We start from the raw sequence: 24,993 nt of genomic DNA, 5'->3' as shown, positions 1-24,993 counted from the left end.
CGGAGACGCACACGCACATAAATCAGCTTCCGAGAGCCTCCTCCCATGATCCAGAAGGCCTAAATGGGATGTGGAGCAGGCCGCAGGACAAGATACGTTCTGTGGGCATTTTAACTGTTGTGCTGCTGGAGGGTTTGGCTTTCAGGAAGCACTTAGGCCTTGGTCCAAGGTAGAGGGTTCTGGAGCTCCCACTTCTCACACAGCTGTAAAGGGAGAAGGGTTTTTTGGGGGGAGAGGGGAGGAATGTCCACATACCTGTGAAGTTTATCATTACTAATCCAATTGAATTAAACCAAAAGCCTAATAACGTGCTGCGGGGTTTTGTGCGTAGGAAGGAGAGCTGGCTCGTTGACGCACACTCGGTGTACGCGGGAAGCCGCCATGGTTGAGGGGTGGGGAAACAGCTTGGCATCGGCATTCCTTACTGGGCCCAGCAGTCAGCGTCATTAGTGCCGAGTTCGTTATGGCTGCGGAGGGTCCAGCTGTCAGACACCACCGCACAGGCCGGGCTGGTGAGGTGACAGCTGGATCGCAGTGGCATCTAGAGGGCTGCTGCATGCAGTGTGTGCAGGCATTCGCGCGGCTCCGTCTTGCTGCCTACAGAGCCGTCCCCATCCACCCGGTCACAACTGCGGAAGGGCTACACCCTCCCCCTGTGCGGGACCCTGCCAGTCCTCCTCCTAAGACACTCCACGTAAACCCTATCTACATCTTCAAACACATTCACATTTTCCCACAGAATTTCTGAAGTGGAACTTTTTCCTCTTAGTAACTGTGTGATAACTGTTTTAGAACAATCTACATAGCATCCTCAATGCTGTATTACGAGGGTAACTTCTCTCTTCACAAATAATTATCCTATGCCAGTCAGATACCGTAAAATCCAGCGGGCCAGGTTTTTGGCTGGGGTATGAATGCCATGTTCTTGCTCTGTTGCGAGCTGAGAACATGACCCCTGGATGACTCACAGACTGTACAGCTGTAGAGCAGCTGCTTCCTAATATACGAGCTGTTTGAAGATGACAACACCTCTTCAGAAAAGCCCAGGTCAGAGAAGTCGATCAGGAAAAGGAGACTGAAGTACTCCGAAAGGAAGATGTTAGGAGAGGCTTGAAAGGGACTTTCCTGAGTTGAGGTCATGATGGAGGAGAAGAGGCGTTTGAGGAGAATGGTTCTTCTGACAGTTGCGGTTTATCTGTTACCTCTGATTTCAGAGAAAGATAAATAGCATTCTTTTCACTTTGAGTAGTTGCGCAGAGGGGAGGAAGGAAGAATAATGGAGATGTTTGACTTGTGCTTTACAGATACCATCTCTAGGAACTGTAAATTTCTGACACTCTTTGCCTTTTTAGATGAAAAAGGCCAGATTTTGACATTTGTTGGTTTTAGTGGGCTTAAAATTGGGCTCTGTTTCTGACTTTACAAGGCTGGAAGTGTGATGCATCCATAGAGTGCCTTCTCTGTCTTTTCTTCCTAAAAAGAGGTAGAGGACTTGAGGAGTCATTTAATAGGCTAACGCGAGGAAACCATTTGGCACTAAAGATCAGGCCTGCTGTCAGCTTGGCTGAGTCCTCCCATAACATAAATGGGATCCCCAGTAATAGTCCTGGCCAAGGATTCATCTCAGAGGGTTTTAGAAGAGTTCAAAGAGCCAAGAGATTTCGCAGAGGAAGCCACTCTCCCGTTCCTCGGCACACCCACCCCGCCATGGTGATGCACGTACACCACAGAAATTAGGGAAGAGCTCTGGAAGCTTCACCTGGAAATGAGTGAACCCTCCGGTTTGTCACTGGAGGAGCGGGAGCTCTCCCCGTGACGGCTCAGCGCATCGCTCTGGGGATGGCAGGAGAAGTGTCCTGGTTACCGTGCCCACGTGAGCGAGCGGCAGCGCTGGGTGAGGTGTGTGCTGGGCCGGCTGCCAGGACAGAGATCACTTTCCCCGTGGCAGTGGGAGCAAGCTTGATCTGCCTTCCCAGGCATAATTGGATCTGAAGGAGAAGAGCCCGCCATTGGCAGGCGCTTGCAATGGGAAAACAAGAACGTGTCCTTCAGGGAAGCTGGGTCAAACCCTGCCAGGCCATGGTGCATTTCCAGGGAGGCAGAAGCGCTGCAAGTGAGGGGGGCTTACGCCAAGGGGTCAGACGGAGTGCACGCCGGGGCCCTCGCTCCAAAGGATTCACAGTGGAAAAACAGGGACTCTCCAGGCCATTTCCACATCCCTTCCTTTTGCATAAGCAATGCTTGCCTTGTCTGAGGAAAACAACAAACTCCTGCCCTCTAGAGACAGGAGACCTCCAGCTCTGCTGAATAAAATATTTGCCACAGCCTCCTTTTGAAGCAGATGCTACAAATGCATACAGTTTTATTCTCCCCTAAGGCCCACGCAGCCGGCTCAGCAGCTCGTCGCGCTCTCCTCTCCCAGACCTGGAAGGCCAACTCGCAGGAGAGGCAGCTTGTCACAACCACTCTTTTTCAAGGCAGTAGTTTATTTGGAGAACTGCTGAATAAAGCAGTCACAGGAAGCTGGCAAAGGAAGAGAAATCCCTCGCTTCTCCATTACCAAAACCTGCCTAGGCAGGATGGCAAACGCTCACGCTAGCCGAGCACTTCCTTCCTTCCCTTCCCTGGTGCCCGCGTACCTCTGCAGTCCTCTCGCCGCCTTGTCCTTCTCTGAAACCCGGTCAGGGCAGGAGCTGCCCCCCCGGTACATAAGCGACAGCAACCGGCACGCAGATGGGGAGGACAGCCGGTAAGAACAACCGCAGCTTCTGCGCTCACTCGCACCGACAGTCACCCCGCTGCGAGCGGCTGCACAGCGCCGCGCTGTCTGTGTTGGACTTCGTTAGGAGTCCGGCGTGGACGGAGCTTTTCAGAGTGCTCTGCGGAAGTTACCTGGAATTTCAGAGGGGGCAAACCAGCGCTGGCAGTCTAGCCCTGCATCTGTCTTGGCAGAAAGAGCCCTTCAGTAGCACACTGAGCTACAAAAAACCCTTCAGTCCCGGTCCCACAGGGTTACACCACTGCTAAATGTGTGCTTGAAGATTGTGTTCGCTGTAGCAACTGTGCCGAAACGTCCATATGTCCAGTTACAAAATAAGCGTTATTAGCGGGGTGAAAAGCTGTTCTTAATAGCATTTTCTCAAAGCCGCCAGCGCACTAAAAATACTGCAGATAATGCCCCTCGACTCCTCCCTGCAGTGCACCAGGTACTGCCAGCACATCTCCAAGCGCCTGTGAAGCGGGTACCAAGCCCCGCCAGATGCCAACAGCAGCATTCGATAGACGCACGCTCGCTCTGCATCAGTGACTTTGCTCCAAACGTACAGCAACCACGCCAACGCGAGATTCACCAAAACACGCCTCTACACCCCAGGCGCTTGAAACGACCCGTCAAACGGGAACCGAGCAGCTCTGTGGCCGGAGGGCAGACTCGGAACTGAGGTACCGGTAACTGTGCTGGTGCGCTCCCTCAAAGCAGTCTTTTTCTGAGGCAGATGATGCCAGTTTGCACCATGAAACCACTGTTCCTGCAGTTCAGACTGTGTGACTTTTGAAAGCTGACCTATGGGACTGCTAAACTGCTTGGGAAGATCATGAGGTTCATGCACACGAGGGAGGCAAGATTACGTAAATATGAGGAAAATAAACAAGTTATGTGCCTTTCCACTTAGGTTACTGACAAAATCTGCTCGCGTGAACAAACAAATCCTTCCTAAGGTAAAAATATATAGCACCGTTCATCTGTAGTCTGTTTCTTTTTATGATGTTGCTGTCACTTTAGGAGGATTCTGAGCCCATCCAGCATAGTTCTTGGGGCTCAGAGCTTACCTGATGTGTCAGTGACGTTTCAGCCATCAATTACGTAATTTTGGGGTGAAAGCCTCCTTGCGCTGCCCTGGAAGTGATCCTGATGTCTGCATCAGCATGGACAGGTCCTGCAGCAATAACGCCCGTGCAGATTCCTCCGAGAGACTCACTGCTGATTTATTCAGTGAAAAAATGGTACTTCCAGCAGCGCATAGCACTGCGCGTCATCTTTTCCCAGGTGCTAAACATCTACCACCGCAGTGTGGTTCAGGGATGCCGACTGGCAATTCTTCACTCGCAACTCGTGCGGCTGCCCAGCGGCACTGCCTGAGGATGGCCGTCGGTGAGTGCGTGGCCAGTGAAACCAGTTGTGGGTGGTCTTCCGTGGGCAATGACACGGCACACGCAGCCACAGGAAACTCTGGCAACTTAGAATGGTTTTGCTTTATATAAAATAAACACGCTGGGAGCAAGGCACAACTGCAGAGCTGAGGTTTGAGCACTAAGAACTTGGCACACAGGTTTCTGTTAGAAGAAGCGTAAAGCCAGTTCCAAACAGTCATTCATGTTCTGAGCTTCTCGGGTCTCTGAGATGAGGGACAAAGGGCAAGCGTGAGAGATGCCAGTTTAAATCTCTGAAGGCTGCTTAGAGCCGCGCAGGACATGGGTGGGTTAGCAGCTCCTCTCCAAAGTAAACATATAAATCAGCTATCTTTATAAAAATATATATAAACTTAACTTCAGTGGTATGCTCCAGCTTGTCAAGGGGTATTTACGAGGTGAGCGTAATATTCTAACGGTTATAGCTGTGAAATACATCCCGAGCAGGGGAGCTAGTAAAGACGCATGCGGACGTTAATACCGGCAGAATTCTAATGCCCAGGAGATGGGGCAGCGAGACACGGCTGCAGTTAACGTTCCTGTTGGCAGTCACAGCGGGGGCAGATCGCCGACGGCCCTTTCTGAAGGCTGTCAGACGGCGGGGTTTGGCTCCCCAGCCCGACCCAGGCCTATCGGCACAAGCTGCTGTCGTGTTCCACTCCATGGTCCCAGGCTCTGCTGGGGGACCTTTACTGAAAGGACAGGATTTACAGGGAACAACCTGGTACTCTCAACTTTGATTCCTCACAGAAAGGCCAGCTGCAGGCTGGGCCACAGGGAACATGCGTGTAGGAAGACACAGAATCTGCTAAACTGTGTTCTCGTCTGCTGATTCAAACTGCACCGGCAGTCTCGGCAGACTGTCGTGGAGAGCTGTCGCGAGAAGACAGCTTCCTGGGGACAGCAAAGCTGAGCTAACGAGGATCCACCCATCACAGAGATGTGAGATGCTCCGATAGCACCGTGATGGCAGGGCTAAATACCTGTCTTGGGAGGGACGTTATCCTAAAACCCGCTCCTTCCCCACGGCCATGCGGGCAGCGATCAGTTGGGCTGGAGGGCACAGAGCTCATGTGTGCGGTATAAACGGCAAATCCCCAAAGGGTACATTCTCTGTACCGGGACGCTGCAGCTGAGGGGAGAAGTGGGTGAGTCTCAGCTTCTGCCGCTGTGTCCGGGACAGGCAGAGGAGGACCTGGACCCTCCACAGCCAGGATGAGCCGTGGGTATATCATAGGGGGTGATACAATTGTCTGGGCAAAACAGAGCTGCAAGTGCTCCTCTGGACTGTTGTTAGCAGTGCTAAGCTGGATGCTGAACAATTTGGGAGTGCGGGGGAAACCTCTTCCTATCGGCACAGTGAACTCAGCATGTTAAAGAAATGGTCATACCAAGGACAAGGTACGGTTGAGCGACAAATGCCTGGAGAACAGACAGTGCGGCACAGGCTGGGCGGCTGGGTACCATCACAGTCCACCTCCACCCTCCCTGAATTTACAGACCGCCTCTCCTGCCCTTTCTGAATGGCTGAATACTACACTACAGCGAGGCCACACATACCAGGGGAGCAGCAGCCAGAGACGGGGGGTAGGCTGAAAGCTACCTCGTAAGACCAGTGACCGCTCAGCAGCACCAGCTACCCGAATGCTAAGGGAATTAATTCAGTCTGTTCCCAGTTGAGGATAGTCTGTCCCTTCAACTTCCCACGTCGTACTGGTTACGGCTCATAGGGAGCCTGAGCCCGTCAGCTCAGCAGTGTTTGGAGGAAGGCTGAGATGGAGGATCCACAGCCTCAAAGAGGTCTCATCTCACGGGACCCTTGTGAGAGCATCCAGAAATTGATGCTGGGTTCAGGGTTTTATATAGAGAACCCGACTTCCTCTAACTGCATCCTTTCAGGCAGTTACACAACACAAGAAAGGAGAGCAAAGCAGAAAACGTAAAGCATTTGTATCAAGCCATGATTAAATACTCATTTTGGAAAAGCCCTTTCTGTGCAGCAAGGCCCTTCGGTTCGGAAGGTATTGAATAGCAGAGTCTTTCACATGTGAGTACAACGTGCCCATCACGCAGGAAAAAGAGACAGAAACAGTTCTGCGGCCAGGTTTCAGCTTCAGAGGCAGTACTGGGCGGGCTGCTGTGGCTGCTTTACAAACCCCGTCCACACCCGAGATCCCAGGAACAGCGCCCACAGATCTGCAGCTGGGTGCTTGCCTCTCCTTGGCATGTATGTCATACACTACAAAAGATGCCGCTCAGAACGCTCTGAGTGCTCCAGATGGCACTTAATAATGGAGAGAGTTGTGTTCTGACACCGCTCAAGGCAATAGAGCCCTCCCAGCCCAGCAGGCAGCCGCGGCACTGGCACCCAGCTGCCCCCAGCCCGAGCCCACCCCACCACACGGAGAGGTGGGGGAACCGGAGGGTGAGGGGCTTCCCCAGCCCGACCTCGCTGAGGGACTGCGCCTGCATCTCAACAAACACGGCTTGTCACTGCAAGAGCAGCAAGTCTGTAGCAAACACTAATTTACTCTCCAGATCACACAAAAGCTGGACGGTGAATATTGGCATGGCACTTGGAGCGGGAAGGCCGGCTCTGGGAAGCAGGCTGGGCTCCAGAGGAGCCCGGGCAGTTCCCCCCACCGCCCCCATCCCAGAGCCCGGCCTTACGTTACGGATGGCTGGAGGGCACCGCACGTTTCCTCACACGTGCGCCCGTACAAAGGGAAGCGCCTTCCACACCCATCCAGCCACCACCAAGAGCAGAGCTCCGGCTGCTGTCAGGGCCGCCCCAGAGGCGTGCACCCGCAGACGCCCGGGCGCTGTTCCGGCAGAGCCGCACCGCCCGTGGGTCACGCTGCAGGAGGGAACGCCGCGCTCTGCAGGCACCTCCTGGGGTGGGGACGCTGCCCTACGAGGCTCTGATCTGCGCTTCGGTGTGAGATTTCTTGCTGTAGATCTCTTCCTTTTTTTTTTTTCTCTTTGTTAAACACCTGCCATAATCTTCTCCTGCAGTACCTGTGGTGCGTGTTCAGGAGTTAAGGGGGGTTTGTTTTTTTTCTCCTATTGAATCTGGTGCACAGACACAACTCCCACATTCCACATGAAGATCGCAGAATGCTCACATAACTCATTTTTTAATTACTCTAGCCCTAAACCACTAATTCGGTTCGATTTTATACTGGCTGCATGTTGGTATTGTTAAGGTTTATGATCCAGTGATTTACAAGGCGTGGTACATCTGATTTCAAATGGGTTGCATTGGTTGTTTAATTGAGTGCAGGGAGACGAGTGTAACGTTAACTCACCAAACTGGGGATCACGGCAGCGCTGCTGGGCTGGCAGTTCACTGGTGTAACTGGTTACACAGGACAAGCATGGCGTAATCGTGGAGGCCAGAAATAGACTGATGAGTCCACTCTTTGATAAACAGTGCTTCTGTTTACATAAACAGTCCTTTTTGTAAAGTTCAGCTTCATCGGAAGAAAAATGGAATATTCTGTTTCTAAAAGCTGGTCCTAACAATGACATGGATATCGCTACACAGGAAGATTGGATTTCACTTAGAGGAGCGATTTACACAAGTACAGGCCTTTTTCTCAAATCTAGCTTGCGTGAAGATGGCGATACGGGTTACACCACGCACAAACTGGTTTTCTGGTGATGAAAACCGACAGTTCGTATTGCTCTGATCTGGAGTGAGAAATCCTTAACAACTGAAAAGGAGTCTTTTATCGTCTGCCTACTTCAGTCTGCCCATCTAGAACACGAACGGTTTAAAATCCCACTTAAACCAAGAGTGTATTTGTTATTATCTGTTACTGCCCGATACCGACAGAGTTTTGATGGCTGGTATTTCATAAGGGCTTTGAGGTCCTCCAGTTAACGGTGTCGCATCTGTCTTTGGGATGGGTCACACGAGCGGGGGCTGCCTGACCAAACAAGCCCTACTGATTTTCCTTCCTCCCCCATGAGTAGGGAGGTTAGGGGCAGAGACCACGGGAGATGAGCAGGGCACCAGAGCGGTAACGGCTCAGCTGGCATCTCCTGGGTCCTGCTGCATCTGGAACTGCGTGTCCTGGGAGGACAAACCCTCTACACCAGCGTTTAGGGGAAAGAGTTAGGTACATGAAACAAACTGTGGCCAACAGGCCAAGAGAGAGGCTTGCTGGTATACATCTGTTTTGCTAAGAAACAGTCATATGAAAGGTGCACGTGGTAAGTGTGCAAGTTAGACTTACACCGCAAGCACTGCGAGAGCGCAGAGCCCTTTCGCTGGCTGGAAAGGTACTTCTTCATGCGCTTCGTGTGTAGGTGCTGTGAAACCAGCACCTTGTCACATCCCGTTACCTAAACGTAGAAGCTGCCCTCCGCTACGCCGCCCTGCACTATCTGCTGTTCCGTTAATGACGCCGCAGCGTTCCTGACCTTCTCGTTAATTAGCACTTCCAGCGTATTTTCCAACATCCTGATTCCAGCTCTGTGCTCTGCGAGCATCACATCGCACACAAAAAATGGCTTCTTAGAGGGAAGGCTTTGTTTTAATTTAACATCTCTCATCCCGCAGTTCTCTTACATAAGGAAAGGTAGGCCCTGCTGCCGGTACAGGAACGCCCAGCAGTTATAGCGGGATCTGATCGTACATCAGGTACACTGGCTAACGTGTACGGGTGGTTCAGAGTGGAAGTGACTCCACCTTGGGAAGAAAGGAAAAAAAGAACTATCGCACGAGCATCTTCCAGAACCCACCTAAACCTTACTAGAGGCTGGCAGGGAAATTCTCATGAAAGCTATGCCCTGTAACTCCTTAGATATCACCTCTACATTTTATTTTAAGGCTCCACACATAGCAAATTTATTTTGGAACAGGTTTATGTCCTCTTTCCTCCTCAGTTTCCCCCTTATACTGTTCAAAAATCACCTACCTGGGGGAAGATCTCCCCCTAGTCCAGCAACAGCCACTGGGACCAGGCTACCGCAGACCCAGATGCGGCCCCTGGCCGAAGGAGTCGCCTTTTGGGCTCCTTACGGGGTGCTGGTGTGGGACTGTGTGTTACAGGGCCCACTCGAACGGAGAGACTTGGTAATCGATGAAACGCCTCACGCCAGCACACGCAGTGCCGCCCGGCGTTCACTGGTCCCACCACACGCGTTTTCAGACAGGTACTCAACATTCCCTGTCCTGCCTTGGAGAACCGCTTTCTCTGGTGGGGCCGGTCCTGAACAAAGCTGGGTGTAAGCTGGGATTGTCCTCTCGGAGAGGAAAGGTACCGCTGCTGGGCCCGGAAGAGCTCTGCTTCAAAACCCGATGACCAAGCTGGAGTCTGGGCATTTAAATGAGCTCGGAGAAGCAGCTGGCAATTTTTAGTGCTTAGCCCACATTAATAAGAAGGGCTCATGACTTTTGCTAGTGGATTTGTTTCATTCCGCTACGCACCAAAAGCTGTGAGGATCAACCTGGGCCCATTATGGGAGGAGGGCATTTCCGCGGGGGTGACACCCAGAGAGAGCTCTTCTCCTTTTGGTGCGCAGCGATTTTAAAGCACGCAAGAACAGAGTTTACAGGTGCAGAGCTCCGGTGGTTACTCACAGAACACAGACTCAGACCAGCAGAAGCCCTGCTAACTAACAGTCACGTTTACCTGCGCCACCCTGCGCGAGGATTTGGCTGGGGAGGTCTGTGGGATCTGTCTTTGCCCCGATCTCCCTCGCCATCTTCGAGCTTGCTCACTGCAGCTACTGAGAATTTGTAAATCATCCTCGCAGAAGACCTGAGAGTGTTCAGAACGCATCTTCTGTGTCATCGCTGCTTTCCTAGCATCATAGATTTCCAAGTCAAATGCAGTGCTTCACTGGGTAATTTCCATTAGTTCTTAACAGGTTTTTCAGGGGTATGTTATTTTTGCAAACATCTGAATTTAAATCACAGCCTCCTTCCAGCGTCTCGTATTCAGCATCGGCAAATCTCGGTTGTGTTTATTACTCCACCAGTAAGAACTTCTCTCTTTCCCCCAGGGCCGATGCATCAACTTCACCCGAGTTCCGTCTCAGTAGAGGAGGAGAGGACAGGAGGACAGACAGCCACATTACCACTTTTCCACTGAGCAGAGAGACCCCAGCACTTCCTCGCATTTCTGGGATCATCGTCACGCCCCGACTCAGAAGGTTTCTGCGTTCCCCGCTCCCAGGAGCCAGCACCGCTGGACCGAGCTCCCGCGTCTCGCCCCAGCGCGCTGGCACTCTGTGATCTGCGCCCGCGAGCAGAGAGCGGCATCGACCTGCACGCCTCCGCTTTAGAGAACACCAAAGGGAAAAACAGGCACCAAAGATGATAACCATGGCTTTCTATTTTGGGGTTTTTTAATGTTTTTATAAGGACTACAAATTCTCAGGACCTAACGTGCTTTTAGCGGAGATGCAGAGTTTCTCAGAGCAGCGATGGCACGTGTTATTTCAACAGGGACCACTAGCCACCGGCACAGGATGAAAATTCCCACCAGGCTCAGCAAGCGCAGGAGCCGAGTGCCTTACAGCCACGTCAGATCACAAACCCCTCGCGAACCTCCCATCGCGCTGTGCCTTACGGGAACCTTCTGACTGGAAATCTTGTCATTCTAACACTGAAAAGTGCACACGCATGACAAAATGTAGACAGGGTGCCTCAAGGTATTGCTAGCAAGCAAGACTTTGCCCTTTAGTTTCTGAAGACACCTTTCTTTCATTATGCACCCGGGACAGGAGGAAAATTAATAGAGCGTTATTCCACGGGAAGACAGCCTGTAACCAGAGATCTTGAGCCGAGCTTGAGGGACTGATGCCTCCAGACCTTGACACTGTGGCTGGTGGTTTTTTTCCCCTTTCCTGCATTCAGAGTTCAGTAGCGCATAAAACATCATCATCTATAAACATACCTAGCACTTGTAGGCTTATGTATTTTTTTTTTTCAAAGATTAAAAAAAGCAGTAGCCACTAAGCTGGTATCTCAGGGTTTCCCCCCCCCAGATCTCCAAGGGCTCTTCAGCGTCACAAGCCAGCAACTCTCTTTGCATGAGAATTTCAAAGTTTAATTAATATAATTAAAGGCAACAGCAAGCAGCAGCCTGTGAAGATTTTGCTCATCTTTTTTATGCCTTTTGACATTGAATGACCTATTACTGTATGTGCATTACTCGGTTTTTGAGGGGGCGCCGAGCATTGGTCGAGATTCAGCAGTGGAAAAAGACCTCCTTCCATCAATTTAGAAATTAAATTTACGGGAGCGCCGGCCATCACAAAACATCGGCAATGTATGTATTATAATTTTTTAGAAAAACCAGTGTCGTGTCACGTCGACGATGCCAAATTATGTTAGCGTGAGCGGAAACACTGTGGGGGAGGAAGGAGGGAGCAGCTGAAGAAAAAGGCTCAAATGATCCAGTCACTTTCGATACTGTACTTCAGATGCAAAATGGATATTCGAGTCGAAACCTGACAAAGCGCGCCCGCTTTGATGGGAACTGGTATAGACAATGACCAGTGGCTGGGTCAGTGGGATGTCTCTCTGCGAGCAGGGAGGCTTATCAAATGACACTAAAAATAAGTTCAACAACCATCACGTTGGAGGGGAAAAGGCGAACATTTCACATTCGGTGGGCACAAATGTGCGCAAGATGGAAAGAGCAATGCGATGCATCCTGGTCTAATTATCTCCTTTATGCTCTTCATTGAAATTGCAAGGGACATAAATAATGCTCTTGGTCTATGTCCAAATTCGTGGCACTGCCCAAAGAAGCCTTTACATATATCCACTTGCTTACATCTTTTGCTTGAGTTTATTTATGTCACTGGTAGCCTCATCATCAACAGCCATGTGTGCACAGTACACTATAAATAAAGTTATTCTCTAAGTTTCAGTGATTATTTCGTCGTTCTTCTCCCCACTACCCTCCCATCCTCTTCACAGCTTACACCTTCATTTTGCCAGCTACACGGTCACCCTCCAATACCGGCTGCAAAAGACAGCCCGCGTTCCTGCGGCCGCGCGCAGCGTGCCGAGGAGACCCGCCACAGCCTTGCGCAGGGGCTCCGCAGCCAGCGAGAACCCGTCGGACACGGCTCGTACAGTAAGTACCATCCATCTCAAACACAACAGTAAAGCGCCCGCAGTGACGGCTGTCACTCCTGTACCTCGGGAGAGCGCTGCTTCGACGCCACTGCCCGCTGGTCGGGGACGTTTCAGCCCAGATGCCTACAAAAGGCTGATTTTATCCACAAAGCCCAACCGTCAGCAAGTCTTTGCTTTATTTCAAGCCATCGATTAAACCAACTTAACTCGAGAGGAAGAACCACACCTCGGCGGGTTTGCCAGGACACGGGTGAGGTTCCCTGCCACTCCTCAAGGTCCTGAGGCAGGACAGGCAGAAGCCCTGACCTCATCAGACACCAAGCTAAAATGAACTCTGCTCTGTTTTACCTTATTTCCCTCCATTTTTAATGTAAACGCCACACTTCTTGTGAGGTATCGCTGGAATTGTCAGCTTGCGTTTTGAGCAGCACATTGCGTAACAGGAAAACGTGCAGATGAAGAGGATTTTTTCCTCTCACATGTATCTGCTGTCTCTCCAAGAATATTTGTAACAAACAGAGCCACAAAATAGAATTCCAGTAATAATCTTTTGTCCTCTCTAGCTGGCTGTCCATACTCATTAAAAACCGTGGAACGCGCGATTTTTCACAGCGGCTGATAGCCAGCAAAAACGTATTTCAGGTATCGGCGCTGATTTTCCCGTCTAATTGGCGTGATATTACAGGATGCTGTACTTCGCGTTTCGCTGAGGAGAAGACCCCGGGAGTTTCATTATTACACAGCGCGGAGTATCTGTCACAAATCATTTGGAGGGCAGGAGGCACAGGGTAACAGCACTTTAAAATCCACTGACCCCAGCTGACACAGAGTGAGACTTCCCTGGCACAGGAGCTCAGAGCGCTTGAGAGAACCACTATGGGAGGGCTAACCGAGTACGTCCCTTGCCCGGTCACAAACCCTGGCTATCTCCTTACAAAAAGCCCACGTCCCAATATCGTCATCGGTATCTATTCTAGCCTGCACAGGGAAGGAAGTCTCCCGAGAAACTGAACGAGCATAGGGGTGATCCAGAAAACGTTCTACTGAAAGCATGCACAAACTGCACCGTCTGAAACGGTTCTTTAGCAAGCGCCTGCTCCTTCTTCAGTGCCTTGTCTCTGTGTCAGAAAGATCCTCGAGATACACAGCAGCTACAGGCATTGGATAGCAGGACCCTTCACATCTCAAACCAGTTTAGGAAACCTCTGATCTCTCAAAAAATGCCAGGAGAAAGAGCGTCTAATCAGACCAGTCTCCTTCTCAGGAAGGCGCGGTTTCCCAGGAACACGCGCTCCGGGTTCCTGCGCTGTCCAAAGCCAGTGCTTGCTGCCACGGCCCGGCGAACGGCGCGCACGCCCAGGTGAGGCTCCAGGCACGCCCGCGCATCCCGCGTCCCGCGCTGCCGCTCGGCTCCTGCACTGCGGGCTTGGGACACTGCGCTGGTCTCTAGGGACCCTGAAAACGGAACAGGCCTGGGGGTTTTGTGTTGTAAGCATGAAGATTAACGTAGAGCAAAGAAAAGAATAAAACCTAAAAAATCCTCATGGGGTGGTATTCCCCGAACCTGCAGATGCCTCGCATCGCAGAGATGCCGAGCGCTCCTGTGCTTTCACTGCAGTTGAACACGTTCTGCCGTAGGAGCAGTCTGTGAACGGCATGCCTTGCTCACCACGGTGCGCCGACGCGTACCGCGGGGTACAACATCGCACACAGCAAGCGTGGGGAGGCAAGTACCCAATCCAGGGACGAGAAATAAAATCTGACCGGATTCTCGCCCAGCTGCCAGCAGCCACACCGAAAGCCGTTTCAGGTGCAGCACCACCCAGCAGAAAAACCCCGAAGTGTCAGGGAAAGGGGAGGTTAGTTCACTGTCTCTACGCCCCGTTCCCTGCTAACCCCAGATGTGTGCCAACGCTGTTCTCAGGCAAGCCATTGAGCAAAACTGGGTCTGCACGAGACAAACAGCACTCTGCAATAATCTCTCTGTTTTAAAGAGATCTACTGATGCTTCTTTTACTTGATCACGCTGAGAAACTGAACGCATACCCCAGCACGGATAAGAGCATCACCAGCAAGAAAAATGCAGTGGTGAAAATGTTTGTTTTTTTTTTTTTTTTTTTTTTTTCTCTGAAGAGCAATGTACAAAGCGCAGAGAAATGCCCCAATGGCCAGCCCCTGAGGAGCTCCTCTCCCAGCCCGGACACAAGCAGCATTTACAGGAACAGGAAACATTACCGTGGACAACAGGATATCCTAAATCTAACCGGCTGTTTTTATTTTATACATCCTGATAATAGCAGAAATTAATTGGCTGGAGTTAATATGAAATAAAAATTAAAATTAATTTTTCAGTGTTCCCTTTCAGTCGTTTTTTTAATTTAACAAGCACTACAGCTTTCACCAAACATTAATCGCGGGCTTACACCGAAGCAGTCGGGTCAGGCTGACCCAGGTACGGGGTTTCTCCAGCCCACGACGCAGGCTCATCCCGAGCCACCGCACCGCACAGAGGCTGGGGCTGGCTGCTGTAAATTCACACTGGTGTTTCTCCTGCAGGAAACGACCGTGCCGCATCCCTCCCCCTCTGATGGTCCTTAATGCCACATCACAACTCTGTGGTTTACACCCTGATGTTTACCCAACGTCATCACACGGAAGCGTTCTAGCATGCCCGCACACAATCCCGCGTGTGGTGCCTCGGGTCTCTAGAGGCACACGATAACGTTATTTTGTCACCCTCTGCGTACAGAGTACCTCACGCAAGTCATGACTGCGTCCCCTCCCCGCGATGTCGACACACTCCTAATACAGTTATCCAGCCTCTCCCAGATCTGTGGGGACATAACACTGCACTGTTCCTTGTTTCCACTTTTAAGCATGTCTTTACAATGGAAATAATGTTGACATATTCAAGATAAAATTTAAAAAAAAGTGAAAGTCACAAGTAGGGTGGGTTTTACCCCGTTTCCAGCTGTGGGAGAACCGCCTCCTTTATTCCTCACAATTTGGAGTGCAGGGAAAAGGGGAGAACCTGAGTGCTATCCATTAGCTTTTTCCAGGTGGGAAAACACACATTTCATCCTGTGGTTACTGATTGCTACCTCACACCTAAAATAACACTGCTCTGCTGCAGAACGGTTTTCTTTTTGCTAGCTCACTGGGAACAGCAAAGGTGCAGGCACCGTGTGTCTTTAGATTTCAGCTCAGTGGAACTTCTCCCTGCCAGAGGAGAATTTTGGACACTAAAACCTGCAGCGCTGGGAGGCAGGGCCTGACCCTGACCACTCCCGCTGGTGCCCGTCCCGCGCCGCTGACCGTCTCCCATCTCCTAAGGGGGCGCGAGGTGCCCCGGGACGTTCCGTGCTCATCACACGCCCCCCTCTCGGCAGCTGATCCACACGCACTGATCTGGCAGAAGCACCACTGACTTTCCTCCATCCTACGGCCACCGTGGCTTGGGAAGCACCCCGCGGCCCAGGGGATCTCCCACGAGCTAAGACAGTGAGCTGGGAGGGGGAAGGTGACCTAACAGTAACCTGCCCTAGACACACCGCAGCTGACTTCAGGTGTGAGCGCACAACGCGGGTGCGTTGTTCGAGCCACCTTCCCTGTCCGTTCATACTGGTGGGCAGAAGAACGTACAGATTTTTCAGGAGCCCAGGCTCCGTAGGCACTGTCCTCGCAGCAGCCCGCAGCGCGCACAGAGCTCTCCGTGTTCAAGAGCACGTTTGCATGGCGGTGGGTGACACAAAGGCTAAACGCTCCTCCCATGTCAAAAACTTCAACCTGAGACTATCAGCAGAACGGGCATCAACGTGGCCATCTGCGTGGGAGCCACGCTCAAGCGTGAGAAGAGAGAAACACTCCCTGTCAGGCTGCTGGCGGGGCTGGGGAGGCTGCGCTGCCGTGCTCAGCAAAAGCACCCAGCCCAAGGCGCTGAACTTGAAAATGATCCCGCTAACACGGCAAGCCTCGGCGCCGCGGGAGGCAGACAAACGGTACCCAGGAGAAACTAAAGCAGGTAGGAACGCACTGAGCAAGAACTTCAGAGCCTACAGGAGGCAAATGAAGTCAATTTGCTAATGAGCATCTTCTAAACACCTCTCGTGCTGCTACAAAATTACTTAATGTCAAAATTCCTAGTAAGAGCCTTATTAGACCTGGCATGTACTATTTTATTTCACAAATCTGTTTTGCATTGGCTCAATTAAAATTGTTATATATTTTTGGGTCTTGTGTAGGTGCCATCTGTTTAACAGTGCAAGTGGGTCCTGTGATGCACTTGTAAATTTTCTGCTGCAATAATTTTTTTAATATAATGAGGGACTTAGGATACAAGAAACGGCCTGTATTCCATGATTTTTAAATTTTTTTGGCTGTAAACTCACAGCAATTCTTACCATGTTACAAGGATGGCTCTGCATCCTATGGAAAAGCAAACAGTTGATCTACATGTTTGCACCAAAGTCATATTATTTAATTCACACTTTTTTTTTTCTCCCCTGTGCTTCTTCTGCCTTATTTTGTAAATGAGCTTCTTTTCCCAAACTGGAATCCATAGGATCGCTCTCGGCTGGTTTCCTGCGGCTGTAGCTGCTGCCTTCGCGGAGCTGCTTGGAGCACGGGTTGAGGTCAAGTCTGTGCCCAAGCAACAGCGAAGGACAAGTGTTTGTAGGAGTGGGCCCGCCCGCCCTGCAATCGGGTCTCCGATGCCTGTCTCAGCACAAATTTGCCTGCTACCAAAGTCCAGTGTAATGGAAAAAGAAAAACCTGATAACAAAGAGCCACAACAGTCACCTCCAAACCCCATGAGCTACGCAGTTCCTCACCTCACCAGTATTTCCCCAGCGGATTTGCAACGGCAACACGACTGCAGCTCATTGCGAAGTTCTCGGTTTCGCTCTACAGTCAAGAGAGCGATGCCAGATTTAAGCGCCCAGCTTACATATGTAGAACTGCTTTTTTCCGTATAGTGGATCAAACGCAACACAACGGCGTTCAGCTGCCTGCAGCGCTGCTTGGGGCGCCCAGCAGGACCATACCCTCCGCGGACACAGATCAGGAAGAGAACCAGCTCGTTACGAGCTCTTCAGATGGACTGTGGTGCCTCGGCCACCTCGGACGACACTCAGTTTTTCCTTTACATTCCCCGCACGCTCCCCAAGACCTGACTTGCTGAAATGTGGCAAACACGTTGGTTTGTCCCCGGCTGACGGCTGGCTGGGGACACCAACCCCTGCAGCCTCTCGGCACTCCTAGAACGGAGCTTCTGGCAATGGAAAGGGAAGATGAGAACTTTTTCCTACCAGCACGCTTCTTGCAAGACATCTTTAGAGAAAGGGATGCACCTGAAGCACATTTCTTGTTTCTGGATTTTACTCACACGACTGGCATCAGCCACGGAGAGACTCCTCCTTGACCACATCACTTCCTTCAGCATTCACGTCTGGCTGTGCACCACCGACGTCCCTCACGGCCCTGGATCACCCACTGACGGCACAGGGAAAGCCGCCTGCTCTCACCACAGCGCTACGCAAAGCCTTTTGTTTACCAGGCAGCCAAAAACTCCAGCAAAGAGCCTGCACCGCCACGACACACCGACGTGACAGCGTTTAACGCAGCAGCCCGAGGTGCCTTTACTCCTTCCAAAAACCTCTCCAAGTTGCCCACACACTCAGCAGTTCCTCGGTGCTGGGGACAGCTGCTCAGGGTGTTGTCGACACCCGGCATACATCGTGCCTATTGACAAACCGCAAAATGCTGATTAAATCGCGTGCTTCAGCCAACCTGCGCAGGGAAAACTAATTGAACTGCAAAACTGATGGGTTCTGCGTTACCTTGTTGGAACGGGGAGGCTGGGCTATGTAATGCTTGATCTCCTTTTATTTGATTAGGCAAATTAGGGAACAACAGTGTGAAATGCATTATTGTACTAATAGGATGTCCAAAACGTGAATCTCATTAGAGCTCTGGCCTGGATGCTTTTCATTTGGGTTCTCTGTAAGCTGAGGAAGAATACTTATGCCAGAAATATACATTTTCCAATTTCCAGAGGAATTGTCCACTAATAAACATCATATTCCATACTGGCTTTACTCCCCGGAATATCTCCTCACAAAAAGCGTTTCCGAGCTTCTGGAGCAATCTAGCGCAAGATGTACTAGAAATGGGGCGAGGAGGCTGGAGCCCGAGCGCGCTATCAGCTGCTCCAAGTTCACTCAGAGCTGAAAGCTGCCCAGGAGAAAAGCAGCTTCACGAGGTGAGAGCCCCTGGGCCGTGGGGATGCTGCAGCTCCCCGAAGGGATGGCTGACTGGTCAAAAACGCGTTCCGCAAAACTGATCGTGGGAAAGGCGCGTGTTACGGTCACTGGGGAGGCAGAAGGAGGGAAGAAGTGAGGGTGAAGGGGCACCTCTGAGACCAGCGCAGGGCACAGCCAGCCCCACGCTGCAAGAGCCGGGGAAACGCGGGCTGACCTGGAGAGAGCTCTGCTGCGGCACAGCCCGTGCCTGTGCTCTCGGGGCCGGCTCCAGCACCCCCGGGCCACGTCCACCTCGTCCAGGCAGGGTCTGCATCCAAGGTCACTCCATGATACCAGGGGAGAACAAACACACGCCAGAAAAGTAAAACAGCCCTACATTTCACCTGAAAAGGGTTTTATGAGGAGAGCCCATTCAGACAGAAGTTGGTGCAGGGTCACTTCACAATATAGCCCTTTCAAATTGCAGTTCCAACTCGGAATTAATTATCCTTTCACTGTCTTGGGGTTTCTTTTCTTCTCTGCTTCACATTAACGGCAGCTGAAATTATTTTAAAGCAATGATCTTGAACATCATGTCCTTCAGCTGGCCCTGAAAATCCATTTTCTATGGAAAGCCTCCTTTCTTTTCCAAGGCTTCTGTGAGTGTACAAACCTTATCAAGGCTCTGGTTCTCCAGGGGCGTCGGATGCTGGAGGACCACCCTGGTGCCTGCGTGCTGGACCGGCTCCAGGGTATGTTATTAGCGCCAACGGCCAATCTGAAAGCAGATTAACTCCTTCGGCTTTCAGGGATCCAGCGCGCGTGTCCTGCAGCAGGACACCATGTGCACGGGCACAGCTACAAACACAATTATGAGTCATCAAGCCGTGAGATAAAACCAGAACATCAAGGGCAACATGCGGGTCTGACAAGAGAGATGTCTTTTTCACACAATGATAACCTGTAAAAAAGTAACTTTAAGGCTAGAACTACTCAGAAGCTCCCACTCTCCACAAGCTAAACCACTTGCTCAGCACACGAGGGACATGCCGACTCCCTGTTCCGCATGGTTTTCCAAGGGAAGGGAGGCAACACGTTTTGAACATACTGCCTCGGGGATGGTCCCAATCCAAACCAGCCTCTGCAGAGAGTGAACGCAGACTTCCAGGCTGACTCCAGGCTGGACAACCTGCCCCTCTCCCTGCGCCTACGGGAACGCTGCTGCTCTGCTTCCTCTCGCGAACAGCTCTGTGACTTCTGCCTGCTGCCCGGGTTTCCCCCGGCAGCGCACGAGGCTCCAGCAGGCACAGCGGGCCTGCAGGTACCCGCACCAGCTGAGGGAGGTAACGCTCCGCTCCGACCCTTGCTGACCCCCAGCCTGTGGAGCCGCCTGTGTTCTGTTCTTGCAGCTCCCACGCTGCGTAGGCTAGAAGGACGGTGCGGGCAAAGTTGAAGACAGAGCTCAGGAGATCCCAGGCTGCCCCGTCCCCTTGCCGCCAGCCCAACTGGCTGGACGTACCCCCCAGCCCACGGCGGGCCCTACCCAAAGCACGCTGAAGGGCCAGCCGGGCAGGGAGTCCCACAGCGCAGAGATCTCCCTTTCCCTCTCCACCCCAACAAGCTGTTAGTGGGTGTCATAGAAAAACTGCTTCAGCCAGGGTTTTCAGCAGCTTTCCACCGAGCTTAACGCTGCAGCCTGGAAACACACGGGACTATCACTGACAACATCCCGCAGCCAAACTGCCGCCAAGAGCTCTTGAAAATCACTCCCTAGCAGCTCCGCAGCTCTCAGGGGTGGAAACGACCCTGTTGCACAGGGACCGGCCGAAATTTGGCGCAGGGGGCCTGTTTCTCACGAGGCTCACCGCGGGCCCTGGCCAAGGGGCTGGACAAAGGTGTGGCGGTGAGAGACGGGGAGCCAGCGTGTGAGGCGCCACGGAAACAATCCGCCTCGCGCTGGAGCGACGCGGCCCCGCCAGCCAGCGGGCCGGGAGGGGTTTGTACGTGACTCACAAACCTCGGCTGTCCCTGGCCTGATCTCGCCAAGGAGACCATCGTGGGCGCTGACTGCCGCTGCGATGCCCCAGCTGGTGAGCGGTGCCACGCTGCCCCGCGACTCGGGCACGCTCCATTCTCTGATGGAACACGCAGGAGAAAGGAGCACCAAGAGAAGAACCTGGGACAAGGCTTGGCTGCAGGTCGCTGCGATTGTGCAATACAGCCTGACGCCAGAGCTGGCCAAGACCCATATCTCCATGTCATTAAATACTGGCCTTTCCTGTTTACATGCTCTGGAGAATAACAGCAGCAACATGCAAGGAAAATAACAGCATCATGAACCTCTGAGTTCTGGGCTCTCAGTGATAGGCAGGTACCTAAACTGGCCCTAGAGCCATCCTTTTCCTCAAACAAGCCCCTTACATCCACGGCCTCCCTGTTAAACGGGCCTCCCGAGTGCTTTAATTTCTAAATCAACTTGCTGGAGATTCAACCCAGGGCGCCAGTGGCCTCCAGAAACACAGGCACGCGCTCACACATTGTGAATGACGACAGCCCACGTTCAACTCCTTTGCTGTTGAATTTTGTTTTCCTTCTGTTTTGTACAGGGCTGGATTCCGAAATGTCTCTGCCTCCAGACCATCTCTTACGGAAGCTGGGGAGAGGCATTCTGTCACCGTGCCCAGCCCTCTTCAGCCTGCGCCCATCACAGCACCCGGCTCTCAGCACCACGACAGAGATGTCCCTCAAGTCGCAGGCTTCCCGCTCCGCCAAGCAAGCCAGCGTAACCCTCCTACATCCCTAATCCTCTTACGGCAGGAGAGCATCATTTCTCCTGCAGGGTGGGACCCGCCATATGTTAACCCAAAACCCAAGGAAGAGGCTCTCGTCTCTGAGGCAGGAGCAGGCAGGGAAATAACGCGCGGACTGTTTTCCAGGCGGGAGGTCATCCCCCTCTTGACAGCAAGGTGCGACGCGTGGCTCCGTGTTCCCCCTTGGCTGCAAGGGCAGCTCCAGCACGCAGAGGACCAGCCATCACCCAAGGACCTCGCAGAACAGCTGTGTCCCGTCCCCGCCAGCGCGCACGGCCCGGGCGAGAGGGGCCTCAGCCGTGCCCACAGCGACCCGGCAGGGTGAGGCGGGGCCGTGTCCCCGATCAACCCAAACGCACACAAGATCAGCAGCAAAGCAACGCAGCATGCGAAGATCCTGTCAACACACACTTAAAATAAGAACTGTGAGCAGATGCCCTTGGCTTTCTAGGGACTACAGAAAACTCCAGCTCCCTGCTCGGAGCTCCAGCAATTTGTTCCAGAAACGGCAGGACCGCCGGTCCCACAGCAGAGAGCGCGTCCATCGGGATGCTGCACCCCCTCCTCATCGGGTGAACAAATACAATCCCAAAGGCACTGTGCAAAGTTTTAAAAACCCAAGGTTTAAGCTGTTTCTAAGCTGCCTGAGCCCCTGGTATCAGGGTCTGAAAGCACGGGGCAGAGAGCACGGAGGCTTTCCTGGGAGAAACTGGAATTTCTTCACGAAGCCCCAAGCAAGCAGGGGCAGAGTTTGCCCAGGGTCAGTGTTCAGCACCCAGCTCCCCCAGATGGCACTCAAATTCTCCTTCCCTGCTGCAGTGCCCGTGTCTTCCCTCTCCCCCCCGCAGGGCTCAGCAGCCCTGCGCACAGAGCCTCGCCAGCCATACGCTTCTGTGTGTTTTCACTTTGCGGTTAGAGACTCTTGAGGACAGATCCCTGACAATGTGCGTGAAGTACTCCTGCATCCCCTGGTACCTCCTCTGGTCCTGCACCGCGAAGGTGAGCGTGGGGACTGACGGCAGCTGGGGGTCATCGCGCTTACTGTGAAATACTTTTGATTGCCATGATCAGTTTTTAAGGAGGACGCGGTGGCCACAGCACATCATAACTCCCAACCAAGCTCTGTAACTGTTTTTCCTGCCTGCAAAAAAATAGGTCAGAAAATCCAGTGCTTTGTTTTGGCTTCTCCCTCCTTCTTCCCAGGGAGTCACGCAGCCAGACCCCAGCAGTGCGTGGGACGTGGGTTTTGGCAAGGCCCACAGACCTTCACAACCTCCTTGCGCTACCCCTTCTGCGGTCCCCACCTGCCCCGACACACGGACCAGGCCCCCTGCTTTCCGCAGGAAAACCAAAGAGCTGCACAAACAGGGCCAGGGCCCCCGGCCGCAGCCCCTTACGGTGAGGCACGGACGTGCCAGCACGCTCTGCGGCCACCGTACAAAAAGATCATGGTTAGCTTCCCTCTGAACCAAGCCTTGTGGTAATTCTCCCTCAAGCTACAAACACATGGACTGCAGGACTCCTCTGAAACCAGCCCCCAGCATTTCTGTATCTCTAACTAAATCAAACCAGCTGATGGGGGGGCTTTGCTGTTTCCGATAATTTCCTCTGAACGGGCCATCTGATAACCATCAAAAGCTCCCTTTTTCCATTTTACGGGGCGGTATTATTTAACAGCGTGTTTGTGTCCAGCCCAGCCTAAGCCAGCTGAAAGACTTTCACTCGTGTCTTTGCTTGCTGGACTTTGCTTCCAAAGCTTTAGAAATGCCGAGGTTAAAGGCTCTCTCCGGAAAGAAAAACACACCATTTCTGCTCCTTTTGATGCATAAAACCAGTATAAAACCAGTTTTCTCAAGCCATTTTGTTTTCTTTACATGAAAAATTCCTTTTTTTTTTTCTTAAAAGAAGGTAGAGAATTAGGTGAAGGGGGTCTAACCCGTGCCAACAGGCCCTAAGCGCAGGGAGGGCAGCAGCTGGGAGCCATCAACGCTCCCCTCTCTGCTCCCCACCCCGCCGACCCAGCCGGAGGAAAGGAGCCCCGACCCTCGCCTCGCAGCCAGCCCTGGTGATTGCTCCTCCGCCGCTGCAGCTCCGGGCCACGGCTGCGCAACCACAGAACACATTTCGTGTTGCCAAAGTATTACACAGTGCTGGAGGCTGGTAACGTGAGTTAGGGAAGAGCTGGCAAGTGCGAGGCTCCCAAATCCTGGGAAGAGTGAAAGGGAGTTCAAGCGCACGGCAGAACCGGGGTCCAGAGCCCAGAGCAGCTGAACGGGGAGGAGAGCAGAAAAGCTACAGCTCCGCACCCCAGCTGGAGGGAAAAGCAGCGTCACTGGTAAGACCCGGAGAAGTAAATCAAGTGCCAAGGAACAGCTCTCGCGATGCTGTTGCAGTGTTTTGCCTAACAAAGCCACTTCCGTCTCTCGCGTCCTCCCCTCTCCCCCAGGGACGCCCTGGTTTTGAGGCAGGGCCAAGAGGGGGGCAGATGTCTCCTGGGGAGCGGCGGCCGAGCCCACGGACGCCTCCAGCCGTGCCGGCGCCTTGCAGAGCGGCTGTCACGCTGGCTAAGGCAGCTGAAACCGCTCGCAGTGCTCATCTCCCTGCCAAGACAGGGGAGAGAGACGAGTTCTGCTTGATCGGGACCCGGACATCTTTAAGATGAGTTGCCCAGACAAAGCCAACGGTGAGGAAACTCCCACTGGGTGGTGTCTTTCAACACCCCTGCAGAACAGCTGGAAACCGAGCCGGGACGTGCACTGCCGTCACCTAACAAGGTCAAGCCCACCGAGCTGTACCAGATCAGGCCTCTTCCTCCCAAAGCAGCCCAAACTGCATTTTATCCTCTGTCTTCTAGGGAGGAGGCCGTGCCTCTGGCACGTGCCACATCTAGAGGAACTTCCTCACCAGCACAGAGGTGACAAGGACTTTTTGAAGTGGCCAGCGTGGCGCTGGGTACCTCCCTCACTCAGACACTGTGCTCGGGGTGACTGGTGGCACCAGCTGACCGCCCTCTCCTCCAGCCCCAAAGGCACCCCGGGGTCAGCATTACACAACGCTTGCAGGACAATGGGACTCCCCTTTCATTTACGGTTGTTTCCCGTCACGTAGCTGCTTCAACCAGCAGCTGAAGTTGAAATAGGACTGGATTAAAAGGTAAACATTTCTCACAGCTCTCTCATCAACTACATTAAATATAGTCACAAAAAAGTGCCCCACAATATTTTCTGTATTTGCTGAGGGATGACGTCGTCCTTGCCTTAAGCGTGTGCCAGATTACTCATAAACCTGGACCATATGCCACTGCAATTTACTGATGGGCCCAAGCTGTTTTGGTAGATACAAAATCCGAGGGGATTAGGGAGGCTCGGGCCACGCTGAAAACAGAGCAACAGTGGTGGGGCAGCTGCTTGCTCTCTTTGCTCAGTCTCAATTTAGGTCAGCAGCCAGCAGCCCGCCCAAACGCAACGCTGACGGGCTGGGCTGCGCGGCGCTCCGGCACGCGCACAGGCCGGCCCCAGCCACGGGCACCCGCTGCCTTCGGGGGGGCTGCCCTTCGGCGGGACGCAGCACCCAGCCCGGGCTGGGGCAGATGAAAGCCCTGTTTTCCCGTGTTCAGTCAGGCAGCCAGACCGAGCTGCAGAACCCCCAATTC

At 52.7% G+C, this 24,993-nt stretch overlaps 1 protein-coding gene across 1 annotated transcript in view; it reads left to right on the top strand.

The window, feature by feature from the left end:
• Positions 1-12,080, top strand: part of ANTXR2 (ANTXR cell adhesion molecule 2) — a 104,095-nt gene extending 92,015 nt beyond the window's left edge. Inside the window, exon 17 of the mRNA XM_086746949.1 lies at positions 10,204-12,080. Coding sequence (XP_086603075.1) covers positions 10,204-10,242 — 39 coding nt within the window. The 3' untranslated portion in view covers positions 10,243-12,080. The remainder of the gene's footprint in view (positions 1-10,203) is intronic.
• Positions 12,081-24,993: the final 12,913 nt, after the last annotated feature.

Source organism: Chlamydotis macqueenii, chromosome 4, assembly GCF_036417535.1.
Source record: "Chlamydotis macqueenii isolate bChlMac1 chromosome 4, bChlMac1.mat, whole genome shotgun sequence".
NCBI lineage: Eukaryota > Metazoa > Chordata > Aves > Otidiformes > Otididae > Chlamydotis > Chlamydotis macqueenii.
The sequence above is the reverse complement of the archived record's forward strand: the minus strand, read 5'-3'. Positions and strand labels throughout refer to the sequence as shown.